The 16921-nt window shown below is 43.1% G+C and overlaps 1 protein-coding gene across 2 annotated transcripts in view; it reads right to left on the bottom strand.

Annotated features, from left to right (window-relative positions):
• LOC139387361 (TSC22 domain family protein 2-like) overlaps window positions 1-15165 on the bottom strand; it is a 40671-nt gene extending 25506 nt beyond the window's left edge. Inside the window, exon 1 of one of the 2 annotated variants that reach the window (XM_071133493.1) lies at window positions 12323-15165. In XM_071133493.1, the coding sequence (XP_070989594.1) occupies window positions 12323-14148 (1826 nt within the window). In that variant the 5' untranslated portion in view covers window positions 14149-15165. The remainder of the gene's footprint in view (window positions 1-12322) is intronic. The other variant, XM_071133494.1, reaches the window with a different exon arrangement.
• Between the last annotated feature and the right edge of the window lie 1756 nt (window positions 15166-16921).

The raw sequence follows: 16921 nt of genomic DNA, 5'->3' as shown, positions 1-16921 counted from the left end.
AGGCAAGCGCTCAGCTCAGGAACTGAAAGTTTTAGCGTATGAAAAGGAAGTGTGAGCGACACCTCTCAACCAAATCTGTAGATTAACATATGCACTAAGATTCTGTGTAACGTTAGTCTAAACTGCATATCTACACTAAAGGACCGTTTTCAGTCAAGGTTTAGTATCTGTAACTTATGTCAGACTAGAGTTGTTCCATGTCATTTCAGGAAGCCATGACACCCACCATCTCAGATGGTTCTGAAAGCGTTTCTGTAGTTAGAAACCGATAAGATTAGCATTCCTACAACATTATTTTGTTGAAACAATTTGATCTCTGAGAAATTAAGCTAATTGATTGCACCCACCCAAAAAAATGGACATTTTAATTCATAGGATTCTTATAATATTCAATAAATGTAGTACCGAACATACAACTTTTTTTCTAACAATAAGACATGAGGAATCCAAGAGACTCACCCTCCCCCACCCTACGCCAATCCCATCCTAACAATGACTATACAGTATCAATTCTCCCCCTCCCATGACATGTAAGCAGTTTATGAACAAGGTATAACTCCAACCTATGCTTTGGTTGTTTACCTGGCCACTGTTTCAAATGCTAACTTTTTAGAATTTGTGGCACAAATTCAATGCAAGTCAATGGTACCTATAATTAGCATTTGAGCGTCATATCCACAGCTAGAAGAAACATCGAGTTACACAATAAATGTGATACTTCAGGATGATTTGGACATGAAGCGTGAAAATGCCAACATACTGTAGGTACCATCGACTTGCGTTTAATTTGTGCCACAAATGAAACAGTGGACAACAAAACCAACACATGGATTGCTGTCATATCTTGTCCATAGACTGTTTACAGGGTAAGGAAACCCATATGTAATTTTGTATTTTGGGGGAACTCTTTGTAATTGTAATATCAGGATGTAGGATTGGACCTAATAACTTCAATGTCTAATTTCTCTGGACAGGGAGAAAACACCCAGCAGCAACCACTTCTAGAAGCATTGCACCAACTCCTGGCCCATCTTCCCAGAACATTTTCCTTTGCTATACTGGAGCATGAGTACAGGACAATACAAGGCTGTCCAAAAAAAAAGTGATCAATTATTTCAGGCCCGGCACCATCGCTGGGACGCGGCTGTGAAAGACTCAGCAGGCTACTGGCATTACACATCTAGCTAAAAGACTACTGTAGCTCTGTTGGCATATCTATAAAAGTTAACTTTGACACCTTTTGGAAACAGAAGATGCTTTACAGGAATGACAGAGTCCATCCAAATCATGTTGGTTCCTGTCCTAGCATTTAAAGGCTGCATTGAGACAATGACTTATCAGTGACATTGTCCCAGGGGTGTTGGCAGTCATAATGTAAATAACCTCATTTATGTCCCTCCAACTCCCCTGAATGCCTCGGGCCATCCTACAGCTATTGTATGCAGTAATCATGAGCGTGAGTTATACTATTACCACTGAGGCTGTTTGACCTAGTTGGAAGTCCACTAGGTGCAGTTCACCCTACACTATCAGCTCAAACATAAATATCAGTGTCATGTCTACTTCTGATAAGCCTCCCAGTAAAGCAATAAAAACAAGTGCTAAAAATAGCCCACATTGACATGTAGCCTAGGAAACAAGGTTCATGAAATCGATAACTTGGTAGAAGATAACGTTCATATACTGACTCTCTCTGAAACTCACTTAGATAATACCTTTGATGATACAGTGGTAGCAATACATGGTTTCAACATCTTCAGAAGAAACAGGAATACCAATGGTGGAGGAGTTGCTGTTTATGTTCAGAGTCATATTCCTGTTATGCTTTGAGGATTTCATGCAAAATGCTGTTGAAGTAATATGGCTACAGGTTCACCTGCCCCACCTAAAGCCCATTCTTGTGGGAAGCTGCTATAGACCAAGTGCCAACAGTCAGTATCAGGATAATGTGTGTGAAATGCTTGATATCAAAAGGTGACCAAATATTAACTGGCTTTCATCAAGCTGCCCACTCAGGAAAAAGCTTTAAAACTGTAACGTTATCAGTCAACCTACTAGGGTTATCAGTCAACCTACCACAGGAAATAATGGAATCCTCTCCAAAATAATCAAGTTAGAGTCAGCCATTCCCCAGGGAAGCAGTCTAGGCCCCTTTTTTAAAATCTTTACTAATGACCTACCACTGGCTCTGAGTAAAACCTGTATCTACTGTAAATATTGTAATGAATAATGTAGAAATTGTGCAAGTTGAAGAGACTGAACTCCTTGGATTGTAAACTGTCATGGTCAAACATATTGATGCAACAGTAGCTAAGATGGGGAAAGGTCTGTCCATAATAAAGTGCTGCTCTGCTTTCCTACCTGCTCTAGTTGTCGCACCTGGACTACTGTCCTGTCGTGTTATCAGATGCCACCAAGCGGGACTTAGGAAAATTGCAATTGGCCCAGAAAAGGGCTGCATGGCTGGCCCTTAAATGTACATGAGCTAACAATAATATGTTTCTCTTTCCTGGCTCAAAGTACATGAGATTGATTTCATCACTTATTTGTGAGAAGTATTGACATGGTGAATGTACCGAGCTGTCTGTTTAAACTATTAGCCCACAGCTCAAAAACACATGCATACCCCACAAGACATGCCACCAGGCCTCTTCACAGTCCCGGAGTTGATCAGCTTTAATATTACAGATGGATTGTAGCCTCCATCAAAACATACACAGTATTTAGACCTCTTCCCTTTTTTCACTTTGTTACGTTACTCTAAAATGTATTCAATAAATGTTTATCTACACACAATACCCCATAATGACAAAGCAAAAACAGGTTTAGAAACCATGGAAATCTGCTCCAGACTGCTCAGGACCTCAAACCGGGGTTCACCTTGCAACAGGACAACGACCCTAATAAAAACAGCCAAGACAAGGCAGGAGTGGCTTCGGGACAAGTCTCTGAATGTCCTTGAGTGGCCGAGCCAGAGCCTGGGTTTGAACATCTCTGGAGATACCTGAAAAAAGCTGTGCAGTGACACTCTCCATCCAACCTGATAAAGCTTGAGAGGTACTGCAGAGAAAAACCGGAGGAACTCCTCAAAAACAGTTGTGCTAAGCTTGTAGCGTCATACACAAGACAACTCAAGGCTGTAATCTCTGCCAAAAGGTGCTTTAACAAAGTACTGAGTAATGGGTCTGAATACTTATATAAATGTTATAGTTCTTCATTTAATACAAATTTGCAAAAATGCCTAAAACCTGTTTTTGGAACATCATTTTGGGTTATGCATTTATCACAGGTGGACTCCAATCCAGTTGTAGAAACATCAAGGATGATCAATGGAAACAGGACGCATAGCAAAGGGTCTGAATACTTAGCAAGGTAAGGTAAATCTTTTTTTTATCAATTTGCAAAAGTTTCTAAAAACCTAGTTTCACTTTGTCATTGTGTGGTATTGTGTGTAGATTGCTGAGGATTTGTATTTAAACCATTTTAGAATAAGGCTGTAACGTAACAAAATGTGGAAAAAGTCAAGGGGTCTGAATACTTTCCGAAGGCACTATACACAATCTTTTTAAGATATATTTTCCTTTATTTTCCACTAACCCTACCACCCCTCCCCTAATTGGAGTAAACTGATGAACAGCAGCACTTAGGCTTTTACCTCTAGCTTATACTTACTAAATACATTTTACGAACAATCTTTTGTTTGTTTTTACTCCTATCCTTCCTCTACCCCTCCCATCCATTTCTAAAGACCATCCAGTTTAACTGTGTTGTGATGTTTCACAAAAGTTCTGAACCGTTCCAATTCTAAGTTTCTATAGATTGTAAATGAAAGAAAATATAATACTTTTAGCAAAATGTTATTGATCGATTGACTATGACTTTTCAAAATCACCCAGCAGTGCCAACTGCAGAGTTAGAGCCACGTAAATGTTGCAATTCTTCAGCCATTCCTGGACCTACGACCAAAAACAATCTTCATATGGACAGTACTAAAACAAATTATCTAATGATTATCTAACCATTTGCCTCATGCAGCATGACACCTCCTTAGCATAGAGTTGATCAGGCTATTGAATGTGGCCTGTGGAATGTCATCCCACTCCTTTTCAATGGCTGTGTGAAGTTGCTGGATATTGGCGGGAAGTGGAACACAAGGTCATACCAGAGCAGGTATGATCCAGAGCATCCCAAACATGCTCAACAGATGACATGTCTGGTGAGTATGCAGGTCATGGAAGAACTGGGACATTTTCAGCTTCCAGGAATTGCGACATGTGGCCGTGCATTATCATGCTGAAATGAGGTGATGGCGGCGGACGAATGACACGACAATGGGCCTCAGAATCTCATCACGGTATCTCTATGCATTCAAATTGCCATCAATAAAAGGCAATTGTGTTCATCGTCCATGGCTTATGCCTGCCCAAATCATAACCCCACCGCCACCATGGGGCACTCTGTTCACAATGTTAACATCAGCAAAGTGCTCGACCACACGATTCCAAACATGTGGTCTGCGGTTGAGGCCGGTTGGCAGCACTGCCAAATTATCTAAAAACAACATTGGAGGCTGCTTATGGTAGAGAAATTGACTTATCTAGCTACAGCTCTGGTGGACATTTCTGCAGTCAGCATGCCAATTGCACGCTCCCTCAGAACTTGAGACATCTCTGGCATGGTGTTGTGTGACAAAACTGCACATTTTAGAATGGCCTTTGATTGTTCCCAGCACAAGGTGACCTGTGTAATGATCATGCTGTTAAATCAGCTTCTTGACTTGCCCACAACTGCCAGGTGGATGGATTATCTTGGCAATGGAGAAATGCTCACCAACAGGGATAAACAAATTTGTGCACATGAGAGAAATAAGCTTTTTGTGCATATGGAAAATGTCTGGGATCTTTTATTTCAGCTCATGAAATATGAGACCAACACATCAAGTTGTGTTTATATTTTTGTTTCGTATGAAAGTGGACACCCATTCAAATTAGTGGATTCGGCTATTTCAGCCACACCCGTTGCTGAAGGGTGTATAAAATCGAGCACAGCCAAATTTGTACATTTTTCCCCTGCTAGATCTGCACTGGTCAACTGTTATCACCGTTATTGTGAAGTGGAAATGTCTAGGAGCAACAACGGCTCAGCCACAAAGTCCTCGGTTGCAACACTCACTACCGAGTTCCAAACTGCCTCTGGAAGCAACGTCAGCACAAGAACTGTGTCGGCAGCTTCATGAAATGGGTTTCCATGGCCGAGCAGCCGCACACAAGCCTAAGATCCCCATGCGCAATGACAAGCGTCTGCTGGAGTGGTGTAAAGCTCGCCGCCATCGGCGCAGTGGAAATGCGTTCTCTGGAGTGATGAATCACGCTTCACCATCTGGCAGTAGACTGTAAAGTTTGGTGGATGAGGTATAATGGTCTGTGGCTGTTTTTCATGGTTCGAGCTATGGCTCTTAGTTCCAGTAATGGGAAATCCTACAGCATACAATGACATTCTAAACGATTCTGTGCTTCCAACTTTGTGGCAACAGTTTGAGGAACACCCTTTCATGTTTCAGCATGCCCCCATGCACAAAACAAGGTCCATACATAAATGGTTTGTCGAGATCAGTGTGGAAGAACTTGACTGGCCTGCACAGAGCCCTGACCTCAATCCCATCGAACACCTTTAGGATGAATTGGAGTGCCGACTGCGAGCCAGGCCTAATCACCTAACATCAGTGCCTGACCTCACTAATGCTCATAGCTGAATGGAAGCAAGTCCCTTCAGCAACATTCCAACATCTAGTGGAAAGCCTTACCAGAAGAGTGGAGGCTGTTATAGCAGCAAAGGGGGACCAACTCTATATTAAAATGGCCATGATTTTCAAACGAGATGTTCAGCAAGCAGGTGTCCACACATTTCTGCTCATGTAGTGTATATCTAACTGAAGCTAATGGTGATCCACAATAAATACAAATTCTGATGACATGAAATGTGGCAATATACAAGCCAAGGGTCGCATTAATGCAGAATTCCACAAAAAAAAATTGATTACAAAATGCTTAAGAAATATCTTGCTGAGTTTTGTCAATGCAGATCTAAAATGCTTCTTATTGTAATTTCTGCTTGGCATCAGACTAATTTTCTGCTCAGTTGCACTTCTACACTCGGATGAGAATTCATTTTTATAAGTAGACAGCACTGACTGTGTAGCAGCTACGTTTCTCAGGTAAAACACCAGTTTAACTTCAAGCAAAACAACAGAAATAAAAAGACCAGCCAAATAGCGTTGCACTTCTGTTGTCATCTGATGAAAATGAAGCTATTTTCTGCCGAATGTGGTGCACTAATGCATTTTCTGTGAAGGAATACGGTCGGTGCATGTAAGCTGTCCGACCAAAATAAATAAATATTGGTGACCAAAAGTCGTCTGTTTTTCAACCAATTGATTGGCCAACATTTTTCAAACACATTTTTCTATATGTAGACACACCCTACATGTTTAAATAAAATCCACTAGATGGACTGAGCTTGTCTGATGCTTTAAGCGCACTGTTAGATTAAATATTTAAGACAAATAACTAGAGGGAGTCTGACCACAATTGATTTGATTGTGTCTGGCCGGCATCGGACTTCCTGCGCTGTGAATTATTTATTTTTTTAAACCCGTGTGCACCGGTTGTCTCGCTCTCTCATCCCTGCTGCAGCAACCACCACAGAACAGTGTTTATCGTGCAGTCCGTGTTGCTGAAGCTGCAACTTAATTAAAGCCATTTCTGACTGAGGTGTTGTTACCAAAATCCCTCATATTGTTTAGAAAATAACATTCCCTATTCCCTCAACCCTTGCTCTCCCATCACATGACAGCAAAATGGATGCGGAGGACGTGAAAAATAAACTCGGTAAAACGGGGAAATATTTACTGGGTGCAGGAGGGAAATGGGAAGTCAGATGTGTGGAATACATTTGATTTAGTTGTGGAAACTACTGGAGATAAAGAAAAAGGAGGAAGGTAAGGAGCAAGTGCTGTGTGCAAAACAGGTTAGATTACACAATTTTATTTAAAAAAAATTAAAAAATTGGGGACCGTTTGGAACAATGTAAAACGACCAGAGTTGAACAATTTGCGTTGTAAAGCCTTTATTACAGCCTAAAAACAGTAGCATGCATATGTTAATGCAATTGCCAACATGATAATTATTCAAGGGTCCCTTCATAATTTCATTTTAAAAGTAAAATGCTTTACTACATTTCAAACCATGAATGACTTGTATTGTGTGATAATATTGATACAGTAGCCTAATATATATATTAGACATTTAGGCCTAAGTAAGTTACAGTATTAAGACTAAACAGAATGCACTCTTAAGGCCTACAGCTCGGTGGTGGTTATACAAGGCTACTATACTAACCCTACTAACGACATTTTTAATATAATGATATGATAATATTTGAGATTCTTCAAAGTAGCCACCCTTTCCCTTGATAACAGCTTTGCACACTCTTGGCATTCTCTCAACCAGCTTCATGAGGTAGTCACCTCGAATGCATTTCAATTTACAGGTGTGCCTTGTTAAAAGTCCATCATTACTTCACGACATGAAGGGCAGTCAATTCTGAAAGTTTCTTAAAGTGCAGTCGCAAAAACCATCAAGCGCTATGATGAAACTGACTCTCATGAGGACCGCCACAGGAAAGGAAGACCCAGAGTTACTTCTGCTGCAGAGGATAAGTTCATTAAAAAGTTACCAGCTTCAGAAATTGCAGCCCAAATAAATGCTTCACAGAGCTCAATTAACAGACACATCTCAACATCAACTGTTCAGAGACTGCGTGAATCAGGCCTTCATGTTCAAATTGCAAAGAAACCACTACTACAGGACACCAAGAAGAAGAGACTTGCTTGTCCATGAAACACAAGCAATGGACATTAGACACACCACCAACCAAAAATGTAAGATTTTTGGTTGGTGGTGTGGGGGAAAAGGTACCAATTCAACAGCGCACTGGCGTTTCAGAACCATGGACAGCGACCGCTCTAAAGGCAGGAGAAAACACGATATAAAATTATATTTTTATTAGTTGCACCATTGTTCTTACATAATATAAACATATACAATTTCAGTAGCACAAAAGTGACATCCCCACAGCCTCCGCAATGGATTAGTCTACTCAGACAGGTGCGAATCGTGTGCACCGTGATTGTTTTTGTGACTGCTCAACTAGCGAAATCTAGGTCGACCAACAGCCTATCGACTACACAATTGACCAGTCGGTAAAAAAAAAAAAAAAAAAAAAAAAAAAAAGGTGGGGGGTCAGGGGTCAGTCCTAGTTGCAGGCCCCTGATCAGACAAAAAAAAATAAAAATCACTCTTTACTTTCAATGTAAAAATTCAGGTCAAAAAGGAATTAAAAATGCAGATTTGATGGTCTGCGCTTTGAAAATGCTGATTTCTTAACTCTAAAATTGACCCATGTACATCGTGACATACAGTGCCTTGCGAAAGTATTCGGCCCCCTTGAACTTTGCGACCTTTTGCCACATTTCAGGCTTCAAACATAAATATATAAAACTGTATTTTTTTGTGAAGAATCAACAACAAGTGGGACACAATCATGAAGTGGAACGACATTTATTGGATATTTCAAACTTTTTTAACAAATCAAAAACTGAAAAATTGGGCGTGCAAAATTATTCAGCCCCTTTACTTTCAGTGCAGCAAACTCTCTCCAGAAGTTCAGTGAGGATCTCTGAATGATCCAATGTTGACCTAAATGACTAATGATGATAAATACAATCCACCTGTGTGTAATCAAGTCTCCGTATAAATGCACCTGCACTGTGATAGTCTCAGAGGTACGTTAAAAGCGCAGAGAGCATCATGAAGAACAAGGAACACACCAGGCAGGTCCGAGATACTGTTGTGAAGAAGTTTAAAGCCGGATTTGGATACAAAAAGATTTCCCAAGCTTTAAACATCCCAAGGAGCACTGTGCAAGCAATAATATTGAAATGGAAGGAGTATCAGACCACTGCAAATCTACCAAGACCTGGCCGTCCCTCTAAACTTTCAGCTCATACAAGGAGAAGACTGATCAGAGATGCAGCCAAGAGGCCAATGATCACTCTGGATGAACTGCAGAGATCTACAGCAGAGGTGGGAGACTCTGTCCATAGGACAACAATCAGTCGTATATTGCACAAATCTGGCCTTTATGGAAGAGTGGCAAGAAGAAAGCCATTTCTTAAAGATATCCATAAAAAGTGTCGTTTAAAGTTTGCCACAAGCCACCTGGGAGACACACCAAACATGTGGAAGAAGGTGCTCTGGTCAGATGAAACCAAAATTGAACTTTTTGGCAACAATGCAAAACGTTATGTTTGGCGTAAAAGCAACACAGCTCACCACCCTGAACAACCATCCCCACTGTCAAACATGGTGGTGGCAGCATCATGGTTTGGGCCTGCTTTTCTTCAGCAGGGACAGGGAAGATGGTTAAAATTGATGGGAAGATGGATGGAGCCAAATACAGGACCAAACCTGATGGAGTCTGCAAAAGACCTGAGACTGGGACGGAGATTTGTCTTCCAACAAGACAATGATCCAAAACATAAAGCAAAATCTACAATGGAATGGTTAAAAAAAAACATATCCAGGTGTTAGAATGGCCAAGTCAAAGTCCAGACCTGAATCCAATCGAGAATCTGTGGAAAGAACTGAAAACTGCTGTTCACAAATGCTCTCCATCCAACCTCACTGAGCTCGAGCTGTTTTGCAAGGAGGAATGGGAAAAAATGTCAGTCTCTCGATGTGCAAAACTGATAGAGACATACCCCAAGCGACTTACAGCTGTAATCGCAGCAAAAGGTGGCGCTACAAAGTATTAACTTAAGGGGGCTGAATAATTTTGCACGCCCAATTTTTCAGTTTTTGATTTGTTAAAAAAGTTTGAAATATCCAATAAATGTCGTTCTACTTCATGATTGTGTCCCACTTGTTGTTGATTCTTCACAAAAAAATACAGTTTTATATCTTTATGTTTGAAGCCTGAAATGTGGCAAAAGGTCGCAAAGTTCAAGGGGGCCGAATACTTTCGCAAGGCACTGTATTTCATTATGCCTTACGTCATCTTCATGGAGTCTTGTCCCACTACTAAACGGACAAGTGTTTGTAATGCAAGATGGAAGGAGAGCCGGTCTCTCGTCAGAGATCGCATGTATTTTGGGAGATTAGAAAATAAGAACTTCTCATTCATGCCAAATACAGTTTCAGGTGATAATAAAAACGTTGTTTAATTACTTTTTCCTCAACTTGTTTCTCAAACTTTATAGCAAGTCAACCTAGCTTGCACTGCAGAGCAGCTAGCTAGCTAGCTAGCTAAAATAGATGCTAGGTTGAAGATACCATTGTAGCTAGAGAGCAATTGAGGGAGAAGGGTCTTGGTCAGGGAGGTGACCAAGAACCCGATGGTCACTGACAGAGCTCAAGAGTTCCTCTGTGGAGATGGGAGAACCTTCCAGAAGAACAACCATCTCTGCAGCCCTCCACCCATCAGGCCTTTATGGTAGAGTGGCCAGATGGAAGCCACTCCTCAGTAAAAGGCACATGACAGCTCACTTGGGGTTTGCCAAAAGACCCCCAAAGGACTCTCAAACCATGAGAAACAACACTCTCTGGTCTGATGAAACCAAGATGGAACTCTTTGGCCTTAAAGCCAAGTGTCATGTCTGCGAAAAAAACATGGCACCATCCCTACGGTGAAGCATGGTGGTGGCAACATCATGCTGTGGGAATGTTTTTCAGCAGCAGGGAGACTAGTCTGGACCGAGGGAAAGATGAACGGAGCAAAGTCCTGAGAGACCCTTGCTGAAAACCTGCTCCAGAGAGTTCAGGACCTCAGACTTGTGCGAAGGTTCACCTTCCAACAGGACAATGAACCTAAGCACACAGCCAAGACAACGCAGGAGGGGATTCGGGACAAGTCTCTGAAAGTCCTTGAGTGGCTCAGCCAGAGCCCAGACTTGATCTTTGGAGAAACCTGAAGATAGCTGTGCAGCGAAGGTCCCCATCCAACCTGACAGAACTTGAGAAGATCTGCAGAGAAGAATGGGAGAAACTCCCCAAATACAGGTGTACCAAGCTTGTAGTGTCATGCTCAAGTAGACTAGAGGCTGTAATCACTGCCAAAGGTGATCAACAAAGTAAAAGGTCTGAATACTTAGGTAAAAAAAACTATTTTTTCGCTTTGTCATTATGGGGTATTGTGTGTTGATTGAGGAGGGAAAAAATTATAATACATTTTTGAATAAGGCTGTAAAGTAACAAAATGTGGAAAAAGTCAAAGGTCAAATACTTTCCGAATGCACAGTGTGTCCAGGGAGCTGGCTGCCACATAATTTCAAACAGACCCTCCCCCATGTGAACACACACACTTAAAGTTCCCCTGCACTTTATAAAACCACTCCACAGCTGCAATATTGTTATTCAACACTGATATAAAAACCTGCCAATTGTACTGCATACAGAGAGAAACGGTACCAAAATTATTTATACCTCAACCAAGGAGATTGAGCTATTGTTTTGCTATAGCTAATAAAATCACATTTTATTTTTAACATAAATACAACAGGTGTAGTACAAATGCTTGCCTACGAGCCCTTCCCAGCGACGCGGTTTAAAAATAATTAAAATAAAAGTGACACGAGGAATACAATTCAATGCACAAGAATGGATATGTATAAAGGGAGTACCAGTACCAGATCAATGTGCATAGGTAAAGTATTAGAGACAGATATGAAGGCAAGGTAAAGTGACTAGGCATCAGGATAGATAAGACTAAAATAAAGAACAGAGTAGCAGCAGCAAATGAAAGTGCGTGCGTGTGTGTAATGTGTGCCTTTGTGTTGTCGGTATGAGTGTGTGGGTGTATGTAGTGTATTTGAATGCGTGCGGGTTTTGTGTGGGAGTGTCAATGTAGTGTGTGTGAGTGTGTATACATAGTCTAGTGAGTGTCCATAAAGGCATTGCAAGATGGAGAGTCAGTACAGATAGTTTGGGTACCATTAATTGACTATTTAGCAGTCTTATGGCTTGGGGGTAGAAGCTGTCTCAAAGCCTGTTGGTCCATTTGCCGGATGGTAAACGAGTGAACAGTCTATGGTTTGGGTGACTGGAGTCTTTCGCAATTCTAGGCTAGGCCAAAGTCATGTATCTGAATGGCTCTGCCCCTGAGAGTCCATAGTATGTGGCCTGACAGCATTTAGTTGACTTTCTAGCTAGGCTATTCCATTCTATGGTGAACTGTAACAGAGTGAACGATGGTGGTGGGGCCTTACCTGTCCTCGTCCCAGTCCATTTGTATAGGTATTCCAAACAGGCTGTTCACAGAGGGGTTGTCAGCCTGATGCAGGCCCTCTGGGGTCTTCATCAGGTTTTTCTCAGCGATGACAGGAGGCTGGGCCGCCACGAGGCCCTCCACCTTCCTACTGCCCTCCTCCACCTGGTCAAACCCGGCAGCCAAGAGGTCCTGCACCCTCCCGTCATTGCGGGCCGTGGGGGCCTGTTGCCCGGGCAACAAGAAGGCGGTCAGGTTTGACATGGTGGCAGGGACGGCTGCAGCAGTGTTGGAGGCACTGGGCGCAGTGGTGGGCATGCCGGCGATGCTGGTGGTCACGGCTACGACGGCGGTAGGCACGTTTTGAGCACTGGGGGGCATGGAGTGGAGCCCGAGGAGCTGAGGCATCCCTGTGGGGGCATACTGACACACAGGCTGCTGCAGAGTAGAGGCTCTGCCCAGCAGCATGGAGGCCCCAACACCTCCAATACCTGCACCCATCAAGCCTGGAGCTGGCTGACTAAGGGGTAAAGGGACTCCTCCCTCCGCTGCTGCCAACTCCCCTACCTGGCCCTGCATCGGCACCCCGGCGGCGGGAGTCATGACCGGCGATGGGCCCTGACCCATAGGTTGTCCCACAGAGAGGCTGGCCTCCATGACAGGTTGGTGGTGTAGGTAGTAGTCCGCCTGGTTCTGGGGCAGGCCTGGGGGTTGGTTAGATAGATGGTGTCCCAGTGGAAGATGCTGTAGAATGGGTTGCTGCTGCTGGAGAGGGTAAGCCAGCGGCTGGGTCTGGGCTGCCGGGGGCACGCTATGAGATTTCTGTATGTGGATGCCAGCTTGAGGCAGACCGTTGAACCCCACAAGGAGGTTCTGGGGGGCAGCGGGTTGGATAGTGCCCAGCGCTGGCTGCTGAACTGAGACAGCCACGGGTTTGTTGGTGGGGAAAGCGTTGGCTGTGTCTGTTCCAGGCTGCCCCTTGTTGTAGTTTTGGTGGTGGAGCTGCTGCTGCTGTAGCAGTGTGTCCACTGGGTGAATGTGCGAGGCACTAAGAGCAGCAGCATCCACTATAGAGTCTAGGCCCTGGCCTGAGAGAGTCGCCGGTGCGACCACCGAACCACCTGTCAACCCCAGCCCGCTGTCCCTGTCGGCGCTGGGGTCCAACGCATTGGCATGCCTAATGTTATCCGCAGTCCTGTTAACCACTGTGTTACCCTCCGAGTCTTTCTCATAGAACTCTGTGCAAGTCCATCGGCCTCTTCTGAAGGGCTCTCCAGTACCATGATCAAGTTTGATGACCCTGAAGCGTGAACTGCAACTTGTTGTCGACGTCGTAGAAGTAGGAGTTGAACTAGTCACTACTGGCTGGGATGTGCTCACTGACACGTTGGTAGCCACCCCACTGGTCACTGGTGCAGGCTGTTGCACGAGCCTGGACTGAGCGATAGTAGGGAGACCACTTGAGGAACCAGTTCCCAGAGTTTGCTGGCTAACATGAGAGCCTGCCCCTCCCACCTTTCGAATAGCAAAACCCTCATTTGGGGGACCCAACATTGCAGATAGCTGCCCAACTTGAGGTATTACTCCAGGTGCCTCTTGCTCCCCTACATGGTTTAGGGTTTCCTCAGATGAACTTCGATCACATACCTCCGGCTCGTAGTCAGCCCGGGACATGTCGAATATTTCCGAAGACACGTCTTCAGTCCGTGATTCGTCTGGGTCGTCCAGGCTCTCTGTATCATCCGTGGCACTGCTGGCCGCCACCTGAGCCTGTGTCACACTTGTGATCTGAAAACAGCTCTTCTTTTTAGCCGGCATTTTAGACATTTTGAGAGCCTGAGTTTACAACTCCAGTCTAAATATCCTGCGTCAAACGCGAGTGGGCTAGTATCAGCTGACAAATGGCTATGTGAAACAGCGTATTTGCATCGATTTCAGTTATTCTATTATCAAGACGAGTATGTCATCCTACCTCCTCTCCTGTTGCATTTTACGAGTTCTTAACATTGAAGACCGACCCTCTCACTTCAAGCAATGCGGCGTTTGCCAATAGAATTAGCTAGCAATTAAATAACTGATCCAAAGCTTTGATCCGTCAGAACCGGCCTGCCCAGTAAGTAATGTCCCGACTCCGTAGTTGTCAGATGGCCGCTGTCGCAGAGAGAGCTCCCCAGCTGCAGGAGCTACTTTAGTCTGAGGCGGGCCCGTACCCCTCCACTCCACTCAAAGTGCTAACGTTGGCTGGCTAGCTTGCTAGCTGCAACACTCCTCTACGTTGGGACAAGTACGTAAGACATCATGCGGATCAAGTCTACTCTCCCCTCTTGACTTGCGAATTTAAAATTATTCAATACTAACACTTGTTTAAAAGGTAATTGAAACACATTTCCAAGAATACACTGTCACTATTTCCCACTTCATGGAACTGACATTCCAAACAGCGCATACCTTACTCTTGTCAAGAAGATGGCTAGCCAGTTATATCAGAGAGGAAGAGGCAAAGCGAGAGGGTTTACTCCGCCCAAAATCTGTCCACGAAAATAAGACAACCAATGAGAAATTGTTGTAAGGAAGTCAATGACAAGTGTCGAATTTGGTCAATTGTTTGATTGTCACGAACGCACTGATATAAGTAGACGCACATGGGATTTCAGCAACTTAGAAAAAACAACTTTATATCGGAGTTGTGACTGTTGTTCACACGCGTATTTGCCCTCTTATTAGCTAGAATGGTCCCACAAGATATCTCTCTTTTCGCCTGCCTTCCATCTTCATGGACATGTATTTCCATTGTTAGAGCAGTCACTCGACTGTCTTGTCAATATAATAGAAAATATTTGGTTACGTACAATTGCACTGCATCGTGGGAAGCGAACGCAACCATATTTACGTACATAATGATTGAGAATTTAATTTTTCTCTCTCTCGATATATATATTTACTACACTTTTAGACTTTTTTTCGACCACTTTTATTATTTGAAAGGGAGACTGCACCCCTTTACTATCCGTTCCCCTCAAGGGATTGGTGAAGAACACTATTGAAGGGAGCAGGAACAATCCAAACTAAAACTCTGCCATGGACCCCTGGTGGTCTTTGTATCTTTGGACCCCTGGTGGCCAATGTATACAAATCTTAACGTATTCAGTCAGTTCAATGAACTATAGATGGCTGTGAATCCCTCGAAAACACACTATATATGCAAAAGTATGTGGACACCCCTTCAAATTAGTGGATTCGGCTAATTCAGCCACACCGTTGCGGACAGGTGTATAAAATTGAGAAAACAGCCATGCAATCTCCATAGACAAACATTGACAGTAGAATGCCCTTACTGAAGAGCTCAGTGACTTTCAACATGGCACCGTCATAGAATGCTACCTTTCCAACAAGTCAGTCCATCAAATCTCTGCCCTGCTAGAGCTGCCCCGGTCAACTGCAAGTGCACAAAAGCCTAAGATCACCATGCGCAATGCCAAATGTAGGCTGGAATGATGTATAGCTAGCCGCCATTGGAATCTGGAGCAAAGGAAAATCGTTCTCTGGCGTGATGAATCACGCTTTACCATCTGGCAGTCCGACGGACTAATATGGGTTTGGCAGATGCCAGGAGAACACTACCTGCCCGAATGCATTGTGCCATGTGTGAAGTTTGGTGGAGGAGTAATAATGGTTGTTTTTAATGGGGCTTTTTTGTGTGTTTTGGGCTAGGCTCCTTAGTTACACTGTTAAAGCAGCAAAGGGGGGACCAACTCCATATTAATGCCCATGATTTTGTAATGAGATGTTCAATGAGCAGGTGTCCACATACTTTTGGTAATGTAGTGTAGTTTGCATTAGGATCTAGCAAGTAAGAACCTGTGCCTAAATATATTTAGGTTTGACATTGTTCATAGTATTAGTGCCTTAATATAGAGGGGCATTCAAAGCACATCAGGATGATTTTTCTTTTAGTAGTTTGAGATTATTGGATTGGTCCTATCCAGCTTCTTCAAAATTATGTACTTTCATTTATTTCTGCTCTAATGTCAGCATGAGATCTAATTTTCCAGGTGGGCTGTAATATTGTATATCTGTAGATGCTTATTTGCTGAATTAGCTCATGGTAACGTTCTTTGCTTTGGGCCATAGCAGCAATATGCAACGTCTTATGACTACAATTCTCTGATCACCAGACTTGGTTGTACTCGTATCCTTTACAAATTGGTCATAGTGCTATATCAAAGCATTTTAGGCACTTAATGAACAGCCTCCACTGAAAAACTCGTGATTCAGTTCTCATATTTGAAAAAGAAAACACTGCGTAACCCTGCATAGTCTGCGTAACATCGCTGACATATTTCTGGTGTTGCATTGGGTAGTTACATAGATAGATAATGTGTTCTTTGTCACCAGAGGAACATAAAAGCATTACATATCAAAGGGAATATGTGGTTTAGAATATGTATATGATGGACTTAGCAGTTTAGTTATATACACAAATCCAATTTACATCCATATAGCACAAAGGGAATGTTCTTTACAAATTTCCTAGAAACTTGTCATGTTTTGTATACTTGGGCATTTTAAAGGTAAAACTTTGCATACATTTTACATAAAC

Source organism: Oncorhynchus clarkii, chromosome 28 (genome assembly GCF_045791955.1).
Source record: "Oncorhynchus clarkii lewisi isolate Uvic-CL-2024 chromosome 28, UVic_Ocla_1.0, whole genome shotgun sequence".
NCBI classification, from domain to species: Eukaryota; Metazoa; Chordata; class Actinopteri; order Salmoniformes; family Salmonidae; genus Oncorhynchus; species Oncorhynchus clarkii.
Note: the sequence above shows the minus strand (reverse complement) of the source record. Positions and strands in the feature narration are given on the sequence as shown.